At 49.0% G+C, this 19414-nt stretch overlaps 4 protein-coding genes across 9 annotated transcripts; 1 reads left to right on the top strand and 3 right to left on the bottom strand.

The window, feature by feature from the left end:
- Window positions 1–1779: 1779 nt before the first annotated feature.
- On the bottom strand, window positions 1780–6170 carry FOXG_08607 (uncharacterized protein). 5 transcript variants are annotated; one of them, XM_018387616.1, is made up of 5 exons: window positions 6128–6170; window positions 5911–6057; window positions 5828–5849; window positions 2381–5722; window positions 1796–2320 (listed from the first exon to the last, which is right to left on the bottom strand). In XM_018387616.1, exons 4-5 carry the CDS (start codon window positions 5623–5625, stop codon window positions 2119–2121), a joined length of 3447 nt encoding a protein of 1148 aa, XP_018245489.1. In that variant the 5' UTR covers window positions 5626–5722; window positions 5828–5849; window positions 5911–6057; window positions 6128–6170; the 3' UTR covers window positions 1796–2118. The 5 variants fall into 5 exon arrangements, with proteins under 5 accessions (XP_018245488.1, XP_018245487.1, XP_018245491.1 ...); XM_018387615.1 differs by lacking the exon at window positions 6128–6170 and having other exon boundaries at window positions 1780–2320; window positions 5911–6105; XM_018387614.1 differs by lacking the exon at window positions 6128–6170 and having other exon boundaries at window positions 1780–2320; window positions 2381–5849; window positions 5911–6105.
- Window positions 6171–8801: 2631 nt separating this feature from the next.
- FOXG_08606 (uncharacterized protein) lies at window positions 8802–13971 on the bottom strand. 2 transcript variants are annotated; one of them, XM_018387613.1, is made up of 3 exons: window positions 12204–13971; window positions 11901–12142; window positions 8802–11852 (listed from the first exon to the last, which is right to left on the bottom strand). In XM_018387613.1, exons 1-3 carry the CDS (start codon window positions 12431–12433, stop codon window positions 9682–9684), a joined length of 2643 nt encoding a protein of 880 aa, XP_018245486.1. In that variant the 5' UTR covers window positions 12434–13971; the 3' UTR covers window positions 8802–9681. The 2 variants fall into 2 exon arrangements, with proteins under 2 accessions (XP_018245486.1, XP_018245485.1); XM_018387612.1 differs by having other exon boundaries at window positions 8928–12142; window positions 12204–12897.
- Window positions 13972–14765: 794 nt separating this feature from the next.
- FOXG_08605 (uncharacterized protein) lies at window positions 14766–18233 on the top strand. The gene is made up of 3 exons (XM_018387611.1): window positions 14766–14980; window positions 15034–17710; window positions 17762–18233. Exons 1-3 carry the CDS (start codon window positions 14870–14872, stop codon window positions 18100–18102), a joined length of 3129 nt encoding a protein of 1042 aa, XP_018245484.1. The 5' UTR covers window positions 14766–14869; the 3' UTR covers window positions 18103–18233.
- FOXG_08604 (uncharacterized protein) lies at window positions 17877–19413 on the bottom strand. The gene is made up of 5 exons (XM_018387610.1): window positions 19152–19413; window positions 19013–19084; window positions 18868–18926; window positions 18746–18814; window positions 17877–18693 (listed from the first exon to the last, which is right to left on the bottom strand). Exons 1-5 carry the CDS (start codon window positions 19169–19171, stop codon window positions 18518–18520), a joined length of 396 nt encoding a protein of 131 aa, XP_018245483.1. The 5' UTR covers window positions 19172–19413; the 3' UTR covers window positions 17877–18517.
- Between the last annotated feature and the right edge of the window lies 1 nt (window position 19414).

The following is a 19414-nucleotide window of genomic DNA, read 5'->3' as shown; positions in this document are numbered from 1 at the left end:
TATCCGGTATTGGACTTTCTGAGATCCTCTTTGATAGCTACCCTACATAGAGCTCTCTTGGCAGATATCCTCATCCTGCTCAACTGACTATGATCTTAGAGTACCTGCTACAATCGTTAAATCTGCTGACTTCAACACCATGCGACCCTCACACGGGCCACCGACTTACCCGGCACAGTTTACTCTCCCCGGAAACGACACCAAATCCGCTATCCATCCACAAGGAACCTGTCGCCGGCTTAATCTGGCTGTCCCGGCATTTCAACCGCCCCCATTGCCACTAAGGCATGTCGAAAACCCCCCTGGTCACCATTAAACCGCTGCGAGCTGCAAGTGTCCTGCAGTCTGCCACACTTTTGGAAAGCCACCCGTCCGGGACCCTGGCTCCCACAAGCCAAGATCGGTGGCCGTTGAATGTCAAGAATGCCCTACATGGGCTTCAACGGGCGCTCAACCCTCATTTTAACGCATCGCTTCTCAAACTGAAACCAGGAGGACCGCATATACAACATCATTGCGTTTGCTGAGAGAGTTTGCTCCTTCAACCACCTCAATATTCGGCCAAATGGAATAGAGGACCGCCTCGCCTGGGTTTCATCCCCTTGTCAGTGACCATAAAGAGTAACAAGAAGCAATTGATCGGTTGTTGCCCTTTCTGCTTTCGAACCCAACGGATACGCGTTCCCACACCCGTTCAGAGTGCAATTGGATCTTCTTGCATGTCAAAATCTGACATACATGGGTTTTTCATCTCTACTTGAGCGTATCGAACGGCCCAGTCCACATCTGCCGGGGTACCGGCATCACATTTCCCCCATCTGCAAGTGCCTCAACTGTCTCTGATCTCCAAGCGGAGTCTCTGCCGCATACGGTCACCATCCCGTTGTCTTGAACCCCCTCGATCTTGAGTGACGTTGCTAACTCCATAGCGGTAGTATCCTTGAGCTTCAGTTTGCATGTGTTGAAGCTTGGACCCAAGATTAGCTTTGAGAGGCTGTCTCACAGTTCTCATGCGTTGAGCTGGATGTTTCATCTCTTGATTCCGGAACTCAAATTGAATTGTAAAGCTGTTGTTTCCTATTTTCGAACATTTTCCCTCAGCTCTGCATGGCTCAATGGGTTTGTGCTTGGCAATCGTCAAGCCTGGACTTCGTATCAGGTGATGGCATTTTTCAACAGACCACCAAGAGAGCCTACCATCGTAATCCACAAATTCCAGAACGCAAGTCGAACTTATGTCCTGGATAATCAAACAACCGTGGTCCCTGTCGGTCTGGTGTGAACACCTCCACCATCTGGTCATTGGCACGTCGGTGTAGAAGTTCCGTGTGCAAAGCTCGGAGTTGATAACACCACATCTACACTACTTCGCACGTTAACTCGTCCTAGAACTTCATCCCTGAAGTCAGTTGATACTGAATCTACGACTTCGGAGCGAGTTTCAGGACAAGGAAAGTTTACCGGCGATCGCTTTCTAATACTCTGACCCAGATGCCCGGTTTCTGGGGCTCCGAAGTATGAGCCTTTTTTTTTTATCTATGCTCAAGACTACCGATCCCACACTGTTGGATTTTTTTTTCGCAATTAGAGGGTCTTAACCATGCTGTGCCGAGCCTCGGAGAAAAAACCCAACAAAACCTTGCACGATCAAAAAAATCATGCCAAGAAATCTCAGAGTGACACCACAATTCTGATTCCGCAGTTATGTCCCTCATGTGAAGAACTTATTAACCCAATAAGGCCAACTGCAATGCGACTACCTCACAACTAGATACGTGAAAGCGTGCAGGTTGAGGTTACAGAGAGATACTTTCACATGCCAACTCGTGTTTTCATTAAAGAGCAACAAGAGTCCGTGACTAACCTGCTTCTATTTAAATGTGGGTATTCTATTTCGATAATGCAAGATAACTTGAGATGTCACACCAAATCGTGACAATACTCATCATACTCTTTCAACAGCTCGCCATCATGAAACGTACAAGGGGACTTGCAGAGGCTACGCCACTATTGGGTGATCAGACAAGCCCCATTGCAAAATCCCGAACTCTGAACGCCCTATCACATAAGACACATGATATGCTCTTATCTTGGTCTTCTCGGGCTTACTTCCCTGATCTATGAGATCATAACTTCACCAGCACCAGTTGCAAGTGTCTCTGAACCCTCATCTTCAGGAGATTTGGGCTGCTCGGTTATGCCTCTGGACGGCGCAGTCTTCATCTCTAACACATCGCTATCACTGCCTTGTCGTTCAAGGTCCTCAAATGTAAAGGCATCAGACAAGTTGACTGCCAGGAACGTCTTTGGTAGTTTGACCCTGGACGGGTGTTAGTTGATATTCACACGGCAATGGTGGACATCGGATGAAAAGACTTACTGGTTGAACTTGGCTCGGAGTGTCTTGATGACCTGCAACCAGTCCGCGTGGGGTGTCAAACTTCGCCTGGGAGCACATCCGATGCAATGCCGACTGTCGAGTTGAACATGCAAGGGATCGAAGACATGGCAGCCAGGACTGATGGTGATACGAATGCTGTACGTAAACGTAGGCGCATCGTGCGGTGATGATCCATCGCCTGATTTCATCTCTGCTTCGTAGAGCTCAAAGCAGATCTGAGAAAGGTAATCAAGCTCAGGGATAGTGCTGCGCTTAATCTTGGTCTCTACACCTCCCTCGATGATGCAGTTTAACAATGTATAGATATGTGACTCCTTGGTGAAGTAGAAGAACGACTTGGCATCATCCGACGCCTGCATCTCCTCGAGGTCCTGCACAATCTCTTTAAGGAGAGGCAACGATGTGAGCAGACCAATCTCGAGTTTCTCACTATCCGAGATGCCATATTCTTGAGGGCAGATAAAGTCAAACAGAACCTTAGCAAGACGGTACAGTTCCTGCAGAGGTTCGTTATGAGCATCTGCTGTGGATGCAGTCTGCTTCGTGCCCTTGTATAGGCGGAAGTATTGCTCAGGTGGTGCCTCTTCGTTGAAGTGCCGCAGATTGTTAAGGAACGATCGTCTTCTAAACAGTTTCTTGACTGAGGCGGATCTGCTTCCCGCATCCACCTTGTCTGACCCCTCAGGCGAGTGGTGGTGACTCTTGTCACTCTTGTCATCGGAAGTTTTGCCATCCTCAGACTCTTTTGACTTTCCGTCCTTGGTACCATTAGAACCTCCAGGGACACTGCTGGCACCAGCAGCTGTGTATTCATCAAGCATGTGGTTCGGCGGTGTGTATACCCATTCAAGGAACTGACGGTTGTGCAATGCATCGAACTTCATGGTGTCATAGAGTTCCGATATCTTGCTTGGATCAACCTTTTCGCCATCGCAGAACTCCTGGAAGAGTTTCTCCCAGCGCTCTCGGAAGAGCTCAGCGTCTTCGCCACAGCACCATCTTGACTGAATCTGGTTGAGGGTGTTTGCTTGAGAAAGTGATGAGGCAATTGATGAGCTTGAGTTTTCCCCTGACAGTTTCTCGGTACTAGGATTTGATATGGCATTAAGGGATGTAACAGCACCACTCTGCAGCTTTTTATAGTTATGATCCATCACCCGTCGGTGAAAGTTCATCAGCTGTACGACTCTTGTTTGTACTTCAGAAGGTTCAGGCATGTTTTCCGGCCATGTGAACTGCGCAGGACGCTCGTTGCCCTTGCGTAGTAGTCCCTTGAGCTTCTTCTTGACCTTATCCATCTCATCTTTGGCAGCATTTGAATCGTCCAAAAGATCCTTACGAATGGTGATGAAGTCCTCAGGAATATCCTTTTTGCCCAAGAACGATGCCGCCCAAATTTGAGCACTGGTAGTCACACGTCTCTCAGAACTGCTGAAAACGTGAACTTCGTCGAGAATATCCCTGTTCAAAAGCATGAGGTCGTTGCGCATATTCTCGCCGAGTTCCTGAGACTGATATCGGGCCGAATGTGTTGGCTCGCCTCCCCATTTGACAATGAGCTGCAGTTTGTCGAGAACCAGACGCTCCTCAGCGGCGGTAAATTTGGACATCGTTACTCCAGAAAGAGAATCTTGTCGTTTTGGACCCTGGTGGGACTTATCCTCCCTCGACGAGTCGCCCGCTTCCTCAGTGATATCTTTTTTCTCCTCGGTCATGGCGACCAGCTCCTCACTAATAACAGGCTCTTCTGTCTTCTTCTTTCGAAACATAGGCTTGATCTGAATCTTCGTACCAGGCCAGCTGCCCTTCTTGACGAGAACGTTTCGAAGAGATCGGAGCTTGGCGCGGTCCTCGATTCCTTGTTCGTAGGCCAAATCCACAGCTTGCACGACACTTCCAAGTGCAGCTTCTCCAATCAGCAAGACTTCTTCCTGGTGGCCCTTCAAAAGTGCGATGAAAGGTTCCGAATGAAACGTAAACTTGTACTTTTGCTTGGGAGTGCGATCTGCGTGTCGAATCACCGAAACCATACCCTTCAGCTTCCAGGAGTGAGTTGGCAGGGGAGGCTCAGGGACAATGGATGCTTGTTCTGACGGAGGCTCCGCAACAGCGCTCTGCTGAGTTGGAGGGGCGGATGAAATCCCCGGCAGGGTCACATCGACAGGAGTGGGTGGGATCGCTGGAGTCGCCAACGTGCTGTGCGTCTTCGAAGGTAGTCCGCTGTCTGGGGGTAGAAGAGGAGTAACTGTGCCGCTGGGTGCACGACGGGAAGAGTCGTCGGGCTGCGAGTCGGTAGTACCTGCAATGGAATTGATGCTCGTCCTGACTCCATTAGTGCCAGACTGGGTTTGTTCACGATCCTTGAACGCGTTAGATGCTCGTGTGAAGGGGTCTGTATCTGATGGCGCAGGCGAAGGCATAGGGGGAGTGACACCACCCTTTCTCATTTTCTCCTTGATAAAAAGGTCCTTCAGGATGTTGGAACAATGATCGTAGTAGTCGTCATTATCCTTGACAAAGCTCCAACCATTGACATCAATGACATAGCTCTTGCCTGATGCTCGCAGCATGTCAAACCCACAGACTCTTTGGCCGAAAGCTGTAGATATCCTGCTGGCCATCTCTTTCTCTTCCGCACCAAGGGCTGTGACATAACGCAACTCTTTGCCATGAGTATTTCTTCGCACCACACCATCCACTACAGGACTCTTTCGGGTCTCTGCGTGGCAATAGTTTGGGCCAACAGTGTAGGCTTTGACATCTTCGGCGTTATCGACTTGCATGAAGCTTTCATAGATATAACTGCTTCCAGGTTCTGTGATGGCTCTGGGGACATTGAGATCTTTGATGTAGTCGGAACTCTTGTTTCCGATCTTTCGGAAGAGCTTTCGAGCACCGCCGCCTTCTTCTGTGGGGAAATATATGATAATGTTGTGATCCTCGCCACTTGTTGGTTTCTCAACAAAGGGCTTTCGGAGTGTTTGACCATCTACACTGATAGTATTGCCGTCTTCGATAAGTTCTACTTTTTGGGGAGGCGGTGTCTGTGAGGGGTCAATAGGATCCAGAGAAACTCCAGAGACGTCCTTGATATGCTTCACCATCTCTGGCGTAAGATATTGAGGGCCACCATCACGAGTAACCTCGACACGCTTTGGTGTCCTGACCTCGATCTTGTCGAGTAAGTGAAGGCACAGGCGCCGGTCCCATAGAATCTGCTGCATAGGAACATCGTTCACACAGAAGGGCTTTCGAGCCTTAACATAGGCAATAGCCTTGTCAAGTGGAAAACCGTCGGAATAGAACGAAATAAGGTAATCACTGTCTGGTGTTAGTTATCACTTTGGGTAATTCGGCACGTGCCCCTTGCAGCACTACAGATGCACCCCACTATGCTACTTCAGCTCACCGAGAAGATCTACTCACCAAATAGGCCAATTCTCAACCTCTGCACACAAGATGGATTAGTTTAGTTCTGAAATACACAACTCTTGCATTTGTAAACTCACCTTCATCGAGGATGACCTTATCACCAAAGACCACCACATCGAATTCACGATTGGCGATGAGTCGGTTCAAAATGTTCCTGCTGGGCTTGCTTCGAGCCTTGACATCTAGAGCGCACACACCAATGACACCCCATCGTGATGGTTTCACTGCAGCAAGTTAGACCCTGGATTTAAGCAATGTGCCTTGGATTTCCAGAGCCAAGGTAAATGAACATACCCTCTTCTCTCTCTCGATGGTGGGGACCCCGGTCGCTACTCGGTGACGGGTCGTGGACAGTTTCCAGTCCACACAAAATGTCAAATGTATTGAAAGTGATGTTTTATTGGGAACACACCCCTAAGAAACTGGGCGGGAAACGTGGAAAGTTCTGTAAAAACCGGATCGCGGGACAGGAGAGTAAGTCAACGTGGCGGCAAACAATCATTGAGCGGATGGTGCTATAGCTGAGCGATCAGACCTCAGCAAGTGATACTGCACGATACTCCGTAGATGAGTAGTACTGTAGGGTACCGAATGTTGGAGACTTCTGCTTCAGACTGGCCCGTTGCTGTGCTCTTGCCTGTTGACAGTAATCCAGGTACAGATCTTGGTGGAGTGCCTAGCTCTGAACCATGAGCTGATGATGAACCGCTGAGTACACCACGGGCAGATGCGAGAGAGTAGATGGAAGTACCGGAGAGTCTCCTAGACTGGTAGTCCGAGGAAGAAGACAATCGGTGGTACGCGGCGTTGGAAGCTTCTGACGATACGGTGTGGGAATTCTCGTTGGTAGACGGTAAGCGAGTTCGCAGTTGGTGGGGTTCTTCTCCAGAGCCTGAAAGTTGCGAATCGGCCAACGTCTGTTCTTCAGAAGCGGTATCTGAGGTCATGGACTCGCGGCGAGTGCGTGCCAGAGGTCGGGGGTTCCTGATTGGCAAAGATGAGACCGCGGTTGTCGAGCTTGGAGCTGCCGTGAAACTGGCCCGGCGTGCGGTTGCGTATGCGTCTCTAGTGACGGGCTCGGCGCCGCGACTCTTCCTTGTGATGGCGGCAGCAGAAGAATTGGCGAGTAGCGAGGCCGATGTTGAAGAGAGAGCACGAGATTGCCGAGGCGGATTGGGTTGAATATTATGCTGTTCAACAGAAACGTAACCAAAAGTGAGTGACGAAGAGGGTGGATGAGAGTGTGGATGAAAGCGGCGAGGCGAGGAAGAAAAGTCGGCAGCGGAAGGTTCACCGGAGGCGGAGACGGAGGAGCTAACCGATGGTTCTTGTTCTGGCTCTGGTTCTTCTTGTGCCTGTGCTTGGGCTTGGGCTGGACTGTCATCGGTATCGGCCAGACTAGCAGCATTCAAATCCGGGTCCAGTGGGTTATTCTTGTTCATGGTGTCCAGTATTAATGGTCCGCTATCTCCACGGACGGAATATAGATAGAGTGAGCCAAGGTCGTATCGTATAGAAGGGTAAGGTAAGGTAAGGTAATGTAATGTAATGTGATGTATGATACAGTACGGTAACGTCAAGGTATCTTGTGTGTGTTGCCAGTTCTTGTACACACCCAAATGTCTTGCGTGAGAGATTGTGACCGAGTACGCCAATTGAAGAAAGGACCGGTTGTCAATTGATTCGTGCTGTTATCTTCTGAATTCAATACTACCAAATTCCATGAGCTCGCAATCAGGTGTCAGAAGGTCTGACGTCGATGAAAAGGGCCCGTTTATTAGCAGGGTTGGTTAGGTTAGACTACCGAGCCTAAACTTGGAGCGGGTAAGACAGACGTTTTTCGATGTCTTGATGAGTGTCTCGCCTCGTTTTCTCACTGCTTTTGGAGACGATGAAATATTTATCTGCAACCGATATCAATAAGAGGATGACAATAGGTTATAGGCAAAAAAAGAATGTCGATGCGAGAAGTTTATGGTTCTTATTCTGGTCTGGAAATGAGTTGGGCCTTTACCTCGTTTGGTGCTAAGGCGACAATGTGATTGCTGTGCCGTGATCCCGTCAGGTATCAATAAATACAGGTAATGTTGGGATCTTCACGTTGCTGAAAGTTACTTGCCCACGATTGTTTCTTTTTCATTCCTCTTATAGAAAAAGCTGCAGGGTAATGACCGTTGCAATGGCCAAAATCCCCATGAGACGGATGCAGTGTTTCGGTTGCTGGTGGGCGAATGGAACAAGGGCCTGTATAAGAGGCCAGAGAATGAGAGGTGCGGGCAGGTCCTTTCCTTGCTTGCAAATGACTCTTCACATATATATTCCTGCTCAGAAATATATAAAGATCTCTGAGATGCTTGTTTTATCGTCATTTCACTGAATGACAGGTGCTTTCAGTCACCAGATTTGCTGCAGTCTGGATGCTTCTGATGGCGGGGCTACTGTAGCAATGCAATGGTCATCTGGGGAGTGCTCGATTCAGTGCATGATAGTGGAGATCCATCCATCAACAGCAGCCGTATAATTCAAGTTTCCCTCAACATCAAGAAGCATATTCCCAACATGTGGTTTGATACAGCATCAAGATACACAAACGAACCCTTAGAGTGACTGCGTTCATGCACATGATATCTGCAAGAAAGGCGCCACGCCCACGCCTAGTGAGACATGTTCCGTCGTCATCGTCCCAGGAACTCGGCAATCAAAACGACTTCTGGAAGGGGCATGCTCCAATTGAGCCATGTTATTGGACCGACGCATCGTGAGAAAGGATGCCCACGAGATCCCAACATGGGGGGATACGGCTCCTTAGTGGCTTGAGGCATGCGACAAGCTTAGCTCTTTGAGCTATGTAACCTAGAGAACCGATGACAGCTTGGGAAAGCGGTCTTGGTCCTGCAGTTGCGTTATGACTTGCAGGAGATCAGACCCATGGATCTGGTGTACCACAACGAGGCTATTCCTAGATCTCGACAGTTCTCATTGTGCGGCTCTGGCAGTGCAGGTCTGACCATGTAATGCGATATGTAATTATCTAATATTCTGTCATAAGCTGCCTGATCATAATTTAACATTTTGCAAATACAACATTGAGTCTCATAGTTTCTGTAGGATGAGGCTATATAGCTAGCTCTTATCCGGTGCTTGGACTTGCATCATTTTCATTTCAAGCTGATGCAGCCGATACCAAGGTAACCAAGTTATATGGCGTCAGTGTAGGTTTATCTCATGCTTTATGCTTTTAACTACCAATATCTTTGAAACTCGTCGATCTCTTCTTCGCTAGCTTCGGACAATAGCTCCCAATAAGCATCAACCTTCTTGTAAAGACTATCACCCAGCAATGACCAAGCGCTCAATGCACTGTGAACGTACTCTGGAAATAAAAGCCACATAATTTCCGATTTGCTCGGATTATACATTGCATAAACGTTTCGTTTCGATAGCCACGATCATGTAGAAGTCTGACCACACAGCCAAATGCGTCGCTCAGCTTAAAACACAATCACTGAAACATAAGCCATGAACGAAACGATCTTGTTCAAGTATACAATGCGTAAAATTCAAAGTCTATGCCATTTTGTAGACAAAAAAAAATCAACCCAAAAAACAACCATTTCCGAGGGAGCCTCTCCCCAAATGTATGTATGCCGTACACAAGTGCCAATGGGTATGCCAAAAAACCAGTTCCCAAAAGTAATTGCAGACCCGCAAACCCAGATACCCAATGCATCATGTCATAAAATAACTAGTAATAATAAAATAGGATCATTTATCCTCGTCGGGATTATATCCCCAGAGCGTCTTCGCTCTAGAGCCCACCAGTGGGCAACTTCGTCGGCTTCCTTCACTCAGGTCGCAGCGTCGTTGCCGTACTGGCGCTTCACTGCCTTGATCATTGACTTGATCGACCATTTGTCCAAAGCGTCTAGCTCTAGCGGGTCTTTGCCGAGATCTGTAAATGTGTATTCGAGGTCTTTCTTTAGAGGAACTGCGAGGCGCCAGGGTGCGTCGGCTGAGGTTACTGTGAGCATACCACCGCCTGGGTTGATAAGTCCAAAGTTCCAAGCGCGACGGCCGTCTTGTGTCTTTTGATATGGGCGAATTAGGGATTGACCTTCGTAGTCGTGGGAAAGGTCGAGTGCAATTTCAGAATCTTTTTTGTTGAGAGATCCTGAGTTGACGAGGAGGTCGAGAATGGTGGGAAGGATAGAGATCGATGTCACGTTGGCCTCATATTGCACGCGAGGAATGCTGGGATGTCGGAAAGAAATCGGAACCCGAAAGTTGCTGATATGACGGTTTTCGTAGGTACCTGTCTTTGAGAAATCTTCCTTGAATGCTTGGCCGTGATCACCAACGAAGACAACGAGGGTTTCATCGGCGATTCCGGTATCCTCAAACATCTGCATAAGCTCACCAAGCCATGCGTCGGTGAAGCGGATGGTGTTGAGATACTTGTCAAGATCTTGATGATTACCGCCCTCTTTACCCATGTACTTCTCTTTCTCGAACCACTTAGGTACTCCCCAAGGATGATGAGTAGTGCTGGTAAAGTGTGACATGAAGAGTCGCTTATCTTCGGCGATGCCGTCGGAAATAAACTTTCTGATGTGCTCCCTCAAATCGGTTTCGGGGTATCCAAAATAGTTGATCTCCTCCATCTCGGGATTGTCCTTGGCCTCCTCGTCTAATCTGGGCTTGGTGACCTTAAAATCGAAACCAATCTTCTCGTCAAACTTGTCCTGCCTATCATAGTGGTCTGTAACGGCTTGGAAGAAAGCGGGCTTCCACTGGTACTCATGGAACTTGGCTTGCGCAGTACCGCCAAAACCCCACCAATCTCGCTTCTTCTGTGGCTTGTCTTCTGGCTTGTCATCTCGCTTTGTCGTGTTGCCCTTGACCTTGTTGAACAGTTCGAGAATCTGCGGAATGCAGGGCTGATAGCTCTCGAGTTCAGATTCTTCAAACATGTTGACGGCCATGGGCCAAGCGCCACAATGCGCGGCAGCAAGACTCTTGGTTGAGACACTGCTGCTGGTAAGACCTCCAACGACATTGACACCACCAAAGCCGGGCTTCGTCTGGTCGTTCCATACGGGCTTCGCGGGAGGATCGTAAGCACTTCCGTTTGCGCTTTGATAGTTGCCTGGCTTTCCGGTGATTTTCTCGAAGTTCTGAGTCATGCGTGATACCCGGCCGTTGACTTCATCTCTGGCATTCTCGTCGTTCGACTCCATGATGAATCGGTGTATATCGCTACCCTGCTGAAGAGGGAAGAGTTCTTCGCGCATACTCTCCATGAGAATAAGAGCAATATGTCTAATCTTGACGGAGTTATTCGAGAGTGCCTCTTGGATAGGAGCCAGAATCTCTTGATCGAGGTTAGTAATTCGCATGGGGTCGTTGACTGGGTTGTAGAAGCCCCGATCTTGCCAAGTATTGGGGCACAAATTGCTGGGACCATCCTTCTTATCATGCTCGTCCTTATATCGATCAGGATTCCACTTGAGAAAACCGCTGGGGATGGGGCTAGGAAGCCAAGCAGGAGGGTTCTCTCTGTACTTCTTTACCAAGTCGTTGTTCTCTCTGCTGGGAGCCCATCCCTTGAAGTTGCCCTTGGGATCCTGCCATCTTGACTTCTCGATGAGCTGTCGTAAGGGAAATTCGTTTTGAGAAGCACAGAGTCCAAGCTTCGGTCGCACAGAGTCGGACAATCGTAGAGGCAAACTGCTTGCGATGTGATTATAAGGTTGGTCAGGGCGGGCAACCCATGTGATGCCGATGAATAGCAAGACGACTGCATTGATGACCCAAGAGGGAATGAATGCACAACAACGTCGCTTCTGTGTACGCTCTTCCAATTCCTTCTCATCTCCATCGCGGCTCAAATTAGGTGATGGATGGCCACTGTTTGTGACGGTACTTTCGCTGTTGACACGCTGGAGGAAAGGCTCGGCGTTCTCGGGGTCCTGCTGATGTTGCGGCTGTGGGCGAATCTTGCCTCGCAAATACCGAGAGACTGCAAGTGTTAACAAATTAAGCATTTTAATAGAGTTTAGCGACAAACCTGAAGCGATTCGCTTGCCAATTCCAGATACGACGTCGCCAAAGACCCTGTATAGGTAGTTCTGAGGCAACCATGCAACGATGAGGATGATTAAACCAGAAACAATGACACTGCTGCTCTCGCTGATCAAAACATTGAGTCCCTCGTCATTAGCAAAATCGCCAGCGTCGCTCCATTCGACTTCGCCGCCTGTTCTATAATGAAAGCCAAGCTCGGATGCCGCAGCAACGAACGTTATCAAACTATGCAGCCACTGTCAGCCATAACGAGATTCAACGGAAAGGTAAAATCGAGGGCATATACGTTAAAAAGCATCCAAGAACATAACCAATCAATGAGAGAATCGTTCGCTCTCGACGCAACAATAACCGGGCGAAGAGAACTAGGAAGAAATCTTGCAGAAAGAAGGTCGGTAGATAGACGACAAAGTCGATGACGGCGATGGAATGGATGTGGATGAATAGATGTAGCAGCTTCGTAAATAGTAATGATACAAAAAAGACAGCAAAAAGATAAGAGACTAAAGAAGGCATATTGGGCCTACTTCACATCATCAGGTTCAACGAGATGCGGAAGAGGATGATATGGAAGGGTTGGATTTGAGGTGGAGGGGAGGAGGAATAAGGTCAGGTCTGGGCAAAAGCCAAGCGGATATAAGGCTTTCGTCAGATATAAACGAAGAGACTAAGAAGAATGTTGCAGCAGGAGCTGAAAAGCCAAGCCCCAGGTTCAGCACAGTATGTACAGACAGTTTTGGGGTGAGTGAGCGAGAGTATTAGTGATTGGAGGTGAAACAGAGTGACACGCAACCCCCTCCAAGGATATTCAGGGATAGGCAATCGAATATATGGGAACCTGCGCCTGCTGCTTGCACAGTGAAGGAGTGTCAGAAACAATGAAACCTCAAATGCAAATTGCCCAGGGTTGGTATCTGGTCGCGTGTTACAGCGTGGAGGGCAGAGTTAGTTATACCGACCGTACCGTACCGTACCCGTACCTGTACCTTTTTGAGGCGGCTGTTTTAAGCTAATAAGGTGAATTTTAGTATCCGTAGCGTAGCCCAGCACATCTAGGCTCTGCTTGGATTACGACGGCGGCTTGGTTTAAGCTCGCACGCCTGGCCACGAACGGTTATTTGACACATTCTAAACATGCCTGACCTTACGAACCCTGCAGGTCACCTCAGTTCATTAGTAAGATAAGGTACCCTGCCTTGTTCTGCTTTGCTGGGCCGCTCTCAAGACTCACTGCGCCACCACTGAAACAAAAAGAGAGTGCTCTGGAACAAGGAGTTGCTTGCTTTGTAAGGTATCGTGATCGTCCTGCCTCTCCTGGCCAAAACTATGATCCGCTTTTAGCATCAATGATAAAAGGGGTCTTGTTCTCTCTTCTTTCAAACTCGGTAGTTCTTTGTGAGTATCCATTCCATTTGCTGCACCGTAACAACTGGAACCTTGATGATGTAGTGGACCTTTCCTACCTGGTTATGTCTTGATGCGGTGGGATGACCGGTCGGTTACTGCGCAAATACGAGGGGCTGAGTTAGTGCAAGACTTTTTACAGTAGACAATCCCGAAACCCTTTTCCCCCTCTCGTTTATTTAGCTCGGAATATCATCATCTTCTTGTTGGTCGGTACCTGATGTTTCCCTAGCCTTGGAGCCTGGTCGTGTGCTGCCGCCTTGGTTGGAATCTGGGTGGAATTTCCGGGCGCCAATTTTATGGTGACGTTTACATTGAGATGGAGGTGGATCAATTTGTATCAGATCACCCCTACAGTTGGAGCGTTTCTCGGCTGTTGGAAGCGCTCCAAAATATTAGAGTCTTACATAGTGCCCTGTCTGTTCTCTCTTACTGTGTCATGTTTGACATCGACAAGGATTGTTTAAAGAGTTGAATCATGTATAGTGGGGTAGGTCGTTTTACCTACAGCAGATCTCCCAAGTAGAGTGCGAGTATGTGACGAAGCTGTTGTTTACTATGTTTAGAAGAGACAAAAAGCTCACCCTTGTCAAAGAGAGATCGTGATACGGCATCTCCAATCAAACGAACAATGACAAGCCTTTCAGTCAACTAACTCATGCACTCAGCTCCAAGCTTGGCCATTTGTCATCCCTTGCTTGCCGCTCACATAAGAGCATTCTGTACTGTAGGCAGTGAGGCACACGACCAATTCCTCCTCCCTGTTTTGAACAGACCCCAATATTCTTGGCGTCGTGTCACCAACATCCATGATCAAGAATCTTGTCTTGTGAATATTGGATCAAACTGCGTATGACGTCGGTTACGCCGAGTCGTAATTGGGGCGTACTTGGGGAAACTTTGCAGCCTTATTTGTGCAACTAGGCACGAGAGTTCCGATTCAAAGGGACCAGATTCCCCTGGCTAAGATCATGGTCTGGCGCCTTCATACCGATTTCTTTCGGATGATGGATATGGATGAGATCTCAAAAGCCAGATGCTCCCCCGGAATTCCAGTCCAGCTATCTCCCCGCTAGTGGTGTTCTATGCGCCTTGGCTTACCCACGGTGTATGCAAGAGGGCTAGTGCCAAGATTATCTGCAAATCAGTTGGCCCTGCTCAGTTGTTTGTCGGCAGGGAGATGACAAAATGAACCGTACACTGTGAGCTGTGATGAAACATGACTTTCCAGCTGTTTAAGAAGATCATGAAGCTGCATGAACAGACATATGACAGAGTCGAAGACCCAATCAGATATTTAGAGGTGTTTCTCGTAATTCAATGACTTTCAGAAAGTCTAAAAGCTAAAATCAACATTCAGTACCAGCTTAGAATAATTACTTCAGCCATACACCAGAAATACTGCCCCGCTTCACCGCCAAAAATTGTAAATTTTTGGATATGGCGGTAGTATCACGCAGAGCAGCCTCAATCGCAGAGCGCAAGCGGGCATCTTTGGTGAAGTAACCTTTGTCGCTACTTGCACCAGCTGCATCTCACATAATTACAATGCCTCATAAGGATGCTGACCACCCCGTGGTCAAGCGCCAGAAGACTGCGGTGCCAGCCAATGCTTCAAAAGCTGCATCAGACTCTTCGAGAATATTTGCGCCCTTCCGTGTATGTCCACCCGACTGAGAGTTGTGCTCCAGTAGCTAATTGTTACGCTTCAGACTGTCGGTCTAGTATCACCTACAAGTGTACCTTTCACATCGATTCCTCTCGGAAAGACTACGTTTCAAATTTCAACCTCAGTTGGCCGATCTATTCAGACTTACGATCTTCGTCGCGGATTGAACCTCGTCTTCATCACTCGCCCGCAAACACCCGCCGACATCACCGCGACTCTCGCCTGGAAGGAAAAGGTTTTCGCAGCATGGGGCGGATCAAAGAAGGGCGAATCTCAGGGTATCTGGGTGTTCCAGAGGGGCAAGAAGGTCGATGAGCTTGCACTGCCCTCAGACCTCAACGAGCCTGTCAAGCAAATTCTTATCCTGGGCATATGGACTATCGTTGCTGCTACTACGCGAATCGAGGTTTTCAAGACGGCCACTCTGGAGCACTACACCACTATTCACACTACACCTGCCAACAACCGCGGCAACGAAATAACTGGTGGCATTGTTTCTATGCCAACTTTCCTCAACAAGATTTTCGTGGGTCGCAAAGATGGCTGGGTCGAGATCTGGAACGTCAGCACCGGCAAGCTCATTTACACTATTCTTCCTCCGGCTCCCGATTGCGGTTCCGTAACATGTCTAGAACCTAGCCCTGCTCTGTCTCTCCTGGCTATCGCCTATTCTGAAGGAACTCTCATTATCACGAATGTTTTAACCGATAAGGTCACTCTTCGCATCGAGGCTGGAAGCTCAGAGGCGCAGGTCAACTCAATTTCTTTCCGGACTGATGGTATGGGAGCGGGTAACGATGGACGAAAGGATGGTGTTATGGCTACGGCGACAGCTGCTACCGGAGATGTCACATTCTGGGATTTGAATGGTGGTGGTCGCGTGATGGGTGTTTTGAGAAGCGCTCATAACCCTCCTTCTTACGATGGACCGCTTGTCCGTGGTGGAATCAGCAAGATTGAGTTTCTCCCTGGACAACCAGTAGTGGTGACCAGCGGTCGCGATAACTCTCTCAAGTCCTGGATCTTCGACGAGACACCCTTCTCTCCTATTCCTCGAATTCTCCACTCACGCAGCGGCCATGCTGGTCCTGTCAACTGCCTCGAATTCCTTCCTACCGACTTTGAGGGTGCCGATGCCGGTAACAAGTGGTTGCTCAGTGGTGGACAAGATCGAAGCCTCTGGGGCTGGAGTCTGCGCCGTGATGGTCAGAGCACAGAGTTGAGTCAGGGTAACATTCGCAAGAAGGCCAAGAAGATTGGTATTCTAGCCACAAACGCTCTATCTCATGGACCTACAACAACCTTGGAGGACCTTAAGGCCCCTGAGGTTACTTGTATGGCATCCTCATTGAACCGAGATGGTGGCATTGGTGCTATGCCCGGCAACCAGCCTATATGGCAAAAGTCCCGAGACAGGAAGAAGACCCAGGATGCCGAGGTCAGTGGTATGACTGGTTGGGAGAGTGTCGTCACCGCTCACAAGAACGATCCTTATGCCAGGACATGGTTCTGGGGCCGAAAGCGAGCTGGTCGATGGGCTTTCCCTACTGGAGATGAGACCAACGTCTCTACTGTTGCTATCAGCCCTTGCGGTACCTTTGCGCTTGTTGGTGCTGAATCTGGCGGCATTGATATGTACAACCTTCAGTCAGGAAACCACCGCCAACGATTCCCTTCAAGATTGACCCCGGGTCAAGCTCGTCAGCTCAAGATGCAGCAACTACGACAGGCAGACGATATCGTACAAATGCATGCCGAGGCTACTCGCCAGTTCCCCGTCGGTACCGGAAAGCATACTAAGCGTATTACTGGTCTTGTTGTCGATTCCATGAACAAGAACGTGGTGTCTTGCTCTCTGGATGGCAAGATCAAATTCTGGGACTTCTTGACCGGAAACCTATTAGAGCAGATTGACTGGGCACCTATGACATTCCCAACAGGATGCAGATACCACCCCGCAAACAATCTGCTTGCTTTCTCATGCGACGATCTATCAATTCGAGTGGTGGATATGGAGACCAAGAGAACGATTCGTGAGTTCTGGGGTCCTCAGGGCGCCATCAACGATTTCTGCTTCTCCAACGATGGACGATGGATCATCGCTGCTTCTCAAGATTGCGTCATTCGTGTATGGGATCTTCCCACGAGTCACTTGATCGATGCTATCAGACTCGAGAAGCCTTGCAAGGCGCTGGCAATGTCTGTTACTGGCGAATACTTAGCTGCAACAATCGAGAACGAGTTGGGAGTGACACTCTGGACCAACAAGGCCCTGTTCAAGCATGTTCCCACACGTCAAATCTCCGAGAAGGAGATTGGTCAAGTCTCTGCTCCTACAGTATCCGGCGAGAACAGCCATGGCATGCTGGAGGGTGCGTTTGAGGAGGAGCAAGCTGAGGATGAGGACACCGTAGTGGCACCAACGATCGAACAGCTCAGCTCTGAGCTTACAACTTTGTCTTTGGTTCCCAAGAGTCGCTGGCAAACATTGCTGCACCTGGATCTTATCAAGGAGCGAAATAAGCCCACAGAGGCCCCCAAGGCTCCCGAGAAGGCGCCCTTCTTCTTGCCTTCGACGACAGGAAAGGAGAACCCTATGGCTTCTAAATTCCAGGGTGAGAGCGAGGCAGAGAGCAACTCTCGCATCACAAGAGTCGAGAAGGCTCGTTTTGAGGAGGTTCTCAGCACCAAGCTTCGTGCTGGAGCAGAGACAGGAAGTTGTAAGTCACACTTCTCTCACATCGCAATCCATATATTCTAACATGCCACAGATGATGAGTTCATTGAGCATCTCAAGTCCCTCTCCCCCTCAAGCGCAGATCTCGAACTTCGCTCGCTTTCTATCGGCGATGGCGATGAGGACTCGAATGAACTGTTACATTTCATCCGCGCTTTGACAGCTCGTCTCAAGACTCGTCGAGACTATGAGCTTACTCAGGCGTGGATGACCGTGTTCCTGCGATTACACTTTGATCTGGTGATGGAGAACCAGGATCTGTTGGCGGCGTTGAGCGAGTGGAAGTCATATCAAGAGAAGGAGTGCAACCGGTTGGACGGTCTGGTTGGATACTGCAGTGGTGTAGTTAGCTTCCTGAGGAGTCCAAGGACATGAGAAGCATAAAATAGTATGTTGTTGATGTTGAAACAATGGCGTTTGATTTCATGGCATGAGGGAGCATCAGGTATACTAGATAATAGAATATTCGATCCCGACGTCCTTATAATGTCTCTTTGCTAATCGTTATACACTGATTCTCGTGAACCTCGTCTTCAATCCCATTGAAACGAGCCACCTCTTCTCTTCATTCTCTCCTCCTGTCTGCAATTCATAGAAATACAGCTTTTCTATCCCCCTCTTGTAGCATTCATCTTTCAAGTAATTTATCCTATACGTCCTGGTTCACCGCGTTTGTTGCGCGTTTACGCTGTCATTCGTATCATGATCGAATGGTCGTCGCGAAAGCTTATGCGCCTGTGTCTGAAGAGGCAACCGCACGGGTAGATCCCGGCTGGCTGGCATCGGCATTCTAGACCTGCTCGGCGCCCCAGCCGGCATCTTCGGCCTCGCGCATGTTGCTGGGGGGCTCGATGGAGGGGACGAACTCGAGGGCGATGTAGGCGAGACCGACAATGCCGATGATGCTGCCAGCAATCTTGCTGAGGATGAAGTTGCCCAACAGAAGGCAGCCAATGAAGACGTAGACTGAGGAGTGTTAGGAGAGTATCAAAGTGGATTATGGTAGGTAGCTACTTACAGACACCACGGCCGACGAAGGAGAACATGAAAGAGGCATGTCGGGAGACCTGGGGAGGGATCTGGAACTCTGCGATCTGTTAGGCTTGGCGCATGGGAAGTTCGGTCAGTGTCGCAACGTACCGAGCAGAGCGATGACGAGACCAAACACGATCATGTAGGCGCCGACAACGATGGGTTGACTACAAAGGCATTGTCAGTATTCGTGCTGTCGAGGTGTCGCCTGAATGCGAATTGATCACTCGGCGCAGGATTGGATTGTACGTACAGGCCGAGATGGAAGATGGACGCGATACCACCGAGAACGGTGATAACACCAACAGCCAAGTTGACAATGCGGCTACAGTTGAAAGCGATGGTTAGCGACTATTCTCATGACGATACTATAGTGCAACGTAGCTACTCACAAGATGTCAGAGAGCTCCATGATGATTGATTTATTGTTGATTTGAGGACTGCGCCGTAGAGAATCGAGGTAGAATCGAGTTTAATACTGAAAAGTATCGCGTAGGCAGCAGTTTAAGGGCAGTCGCGTCAAAGGCAGCCGAATTGTGATGGGAGGCGTATGTAAGTGTTGCAAGGTGACGAAGACGGAGACGGGAGGTGAAAAGCACGAGGAGCAAGATTACGTAGGTAGCCTTGAGTTTGAAGCTAACGACAAACTACGCCT

This window comes from Fusarium oxysporum, chromosome 2 (assembly GCF_000149955.1).
Source record: "Fusarium oxysporum f. sp. lycopersici 4287 chromosome 2, whole genome shotgun sequence".
Taxonomy (NCBI): domain Eukaryota; kingdom Fungi; phylum Ascomycota; class Sordariomycetes; order Hypocreales; family Nectriaceae; genus Fusarium; species Fusarium oxysporum.
The sequence above is the reverse complement of the archived record's forward strand: the minus strand, read 5'-3'. Positions and strand labels throughout refer to the sequence as shown.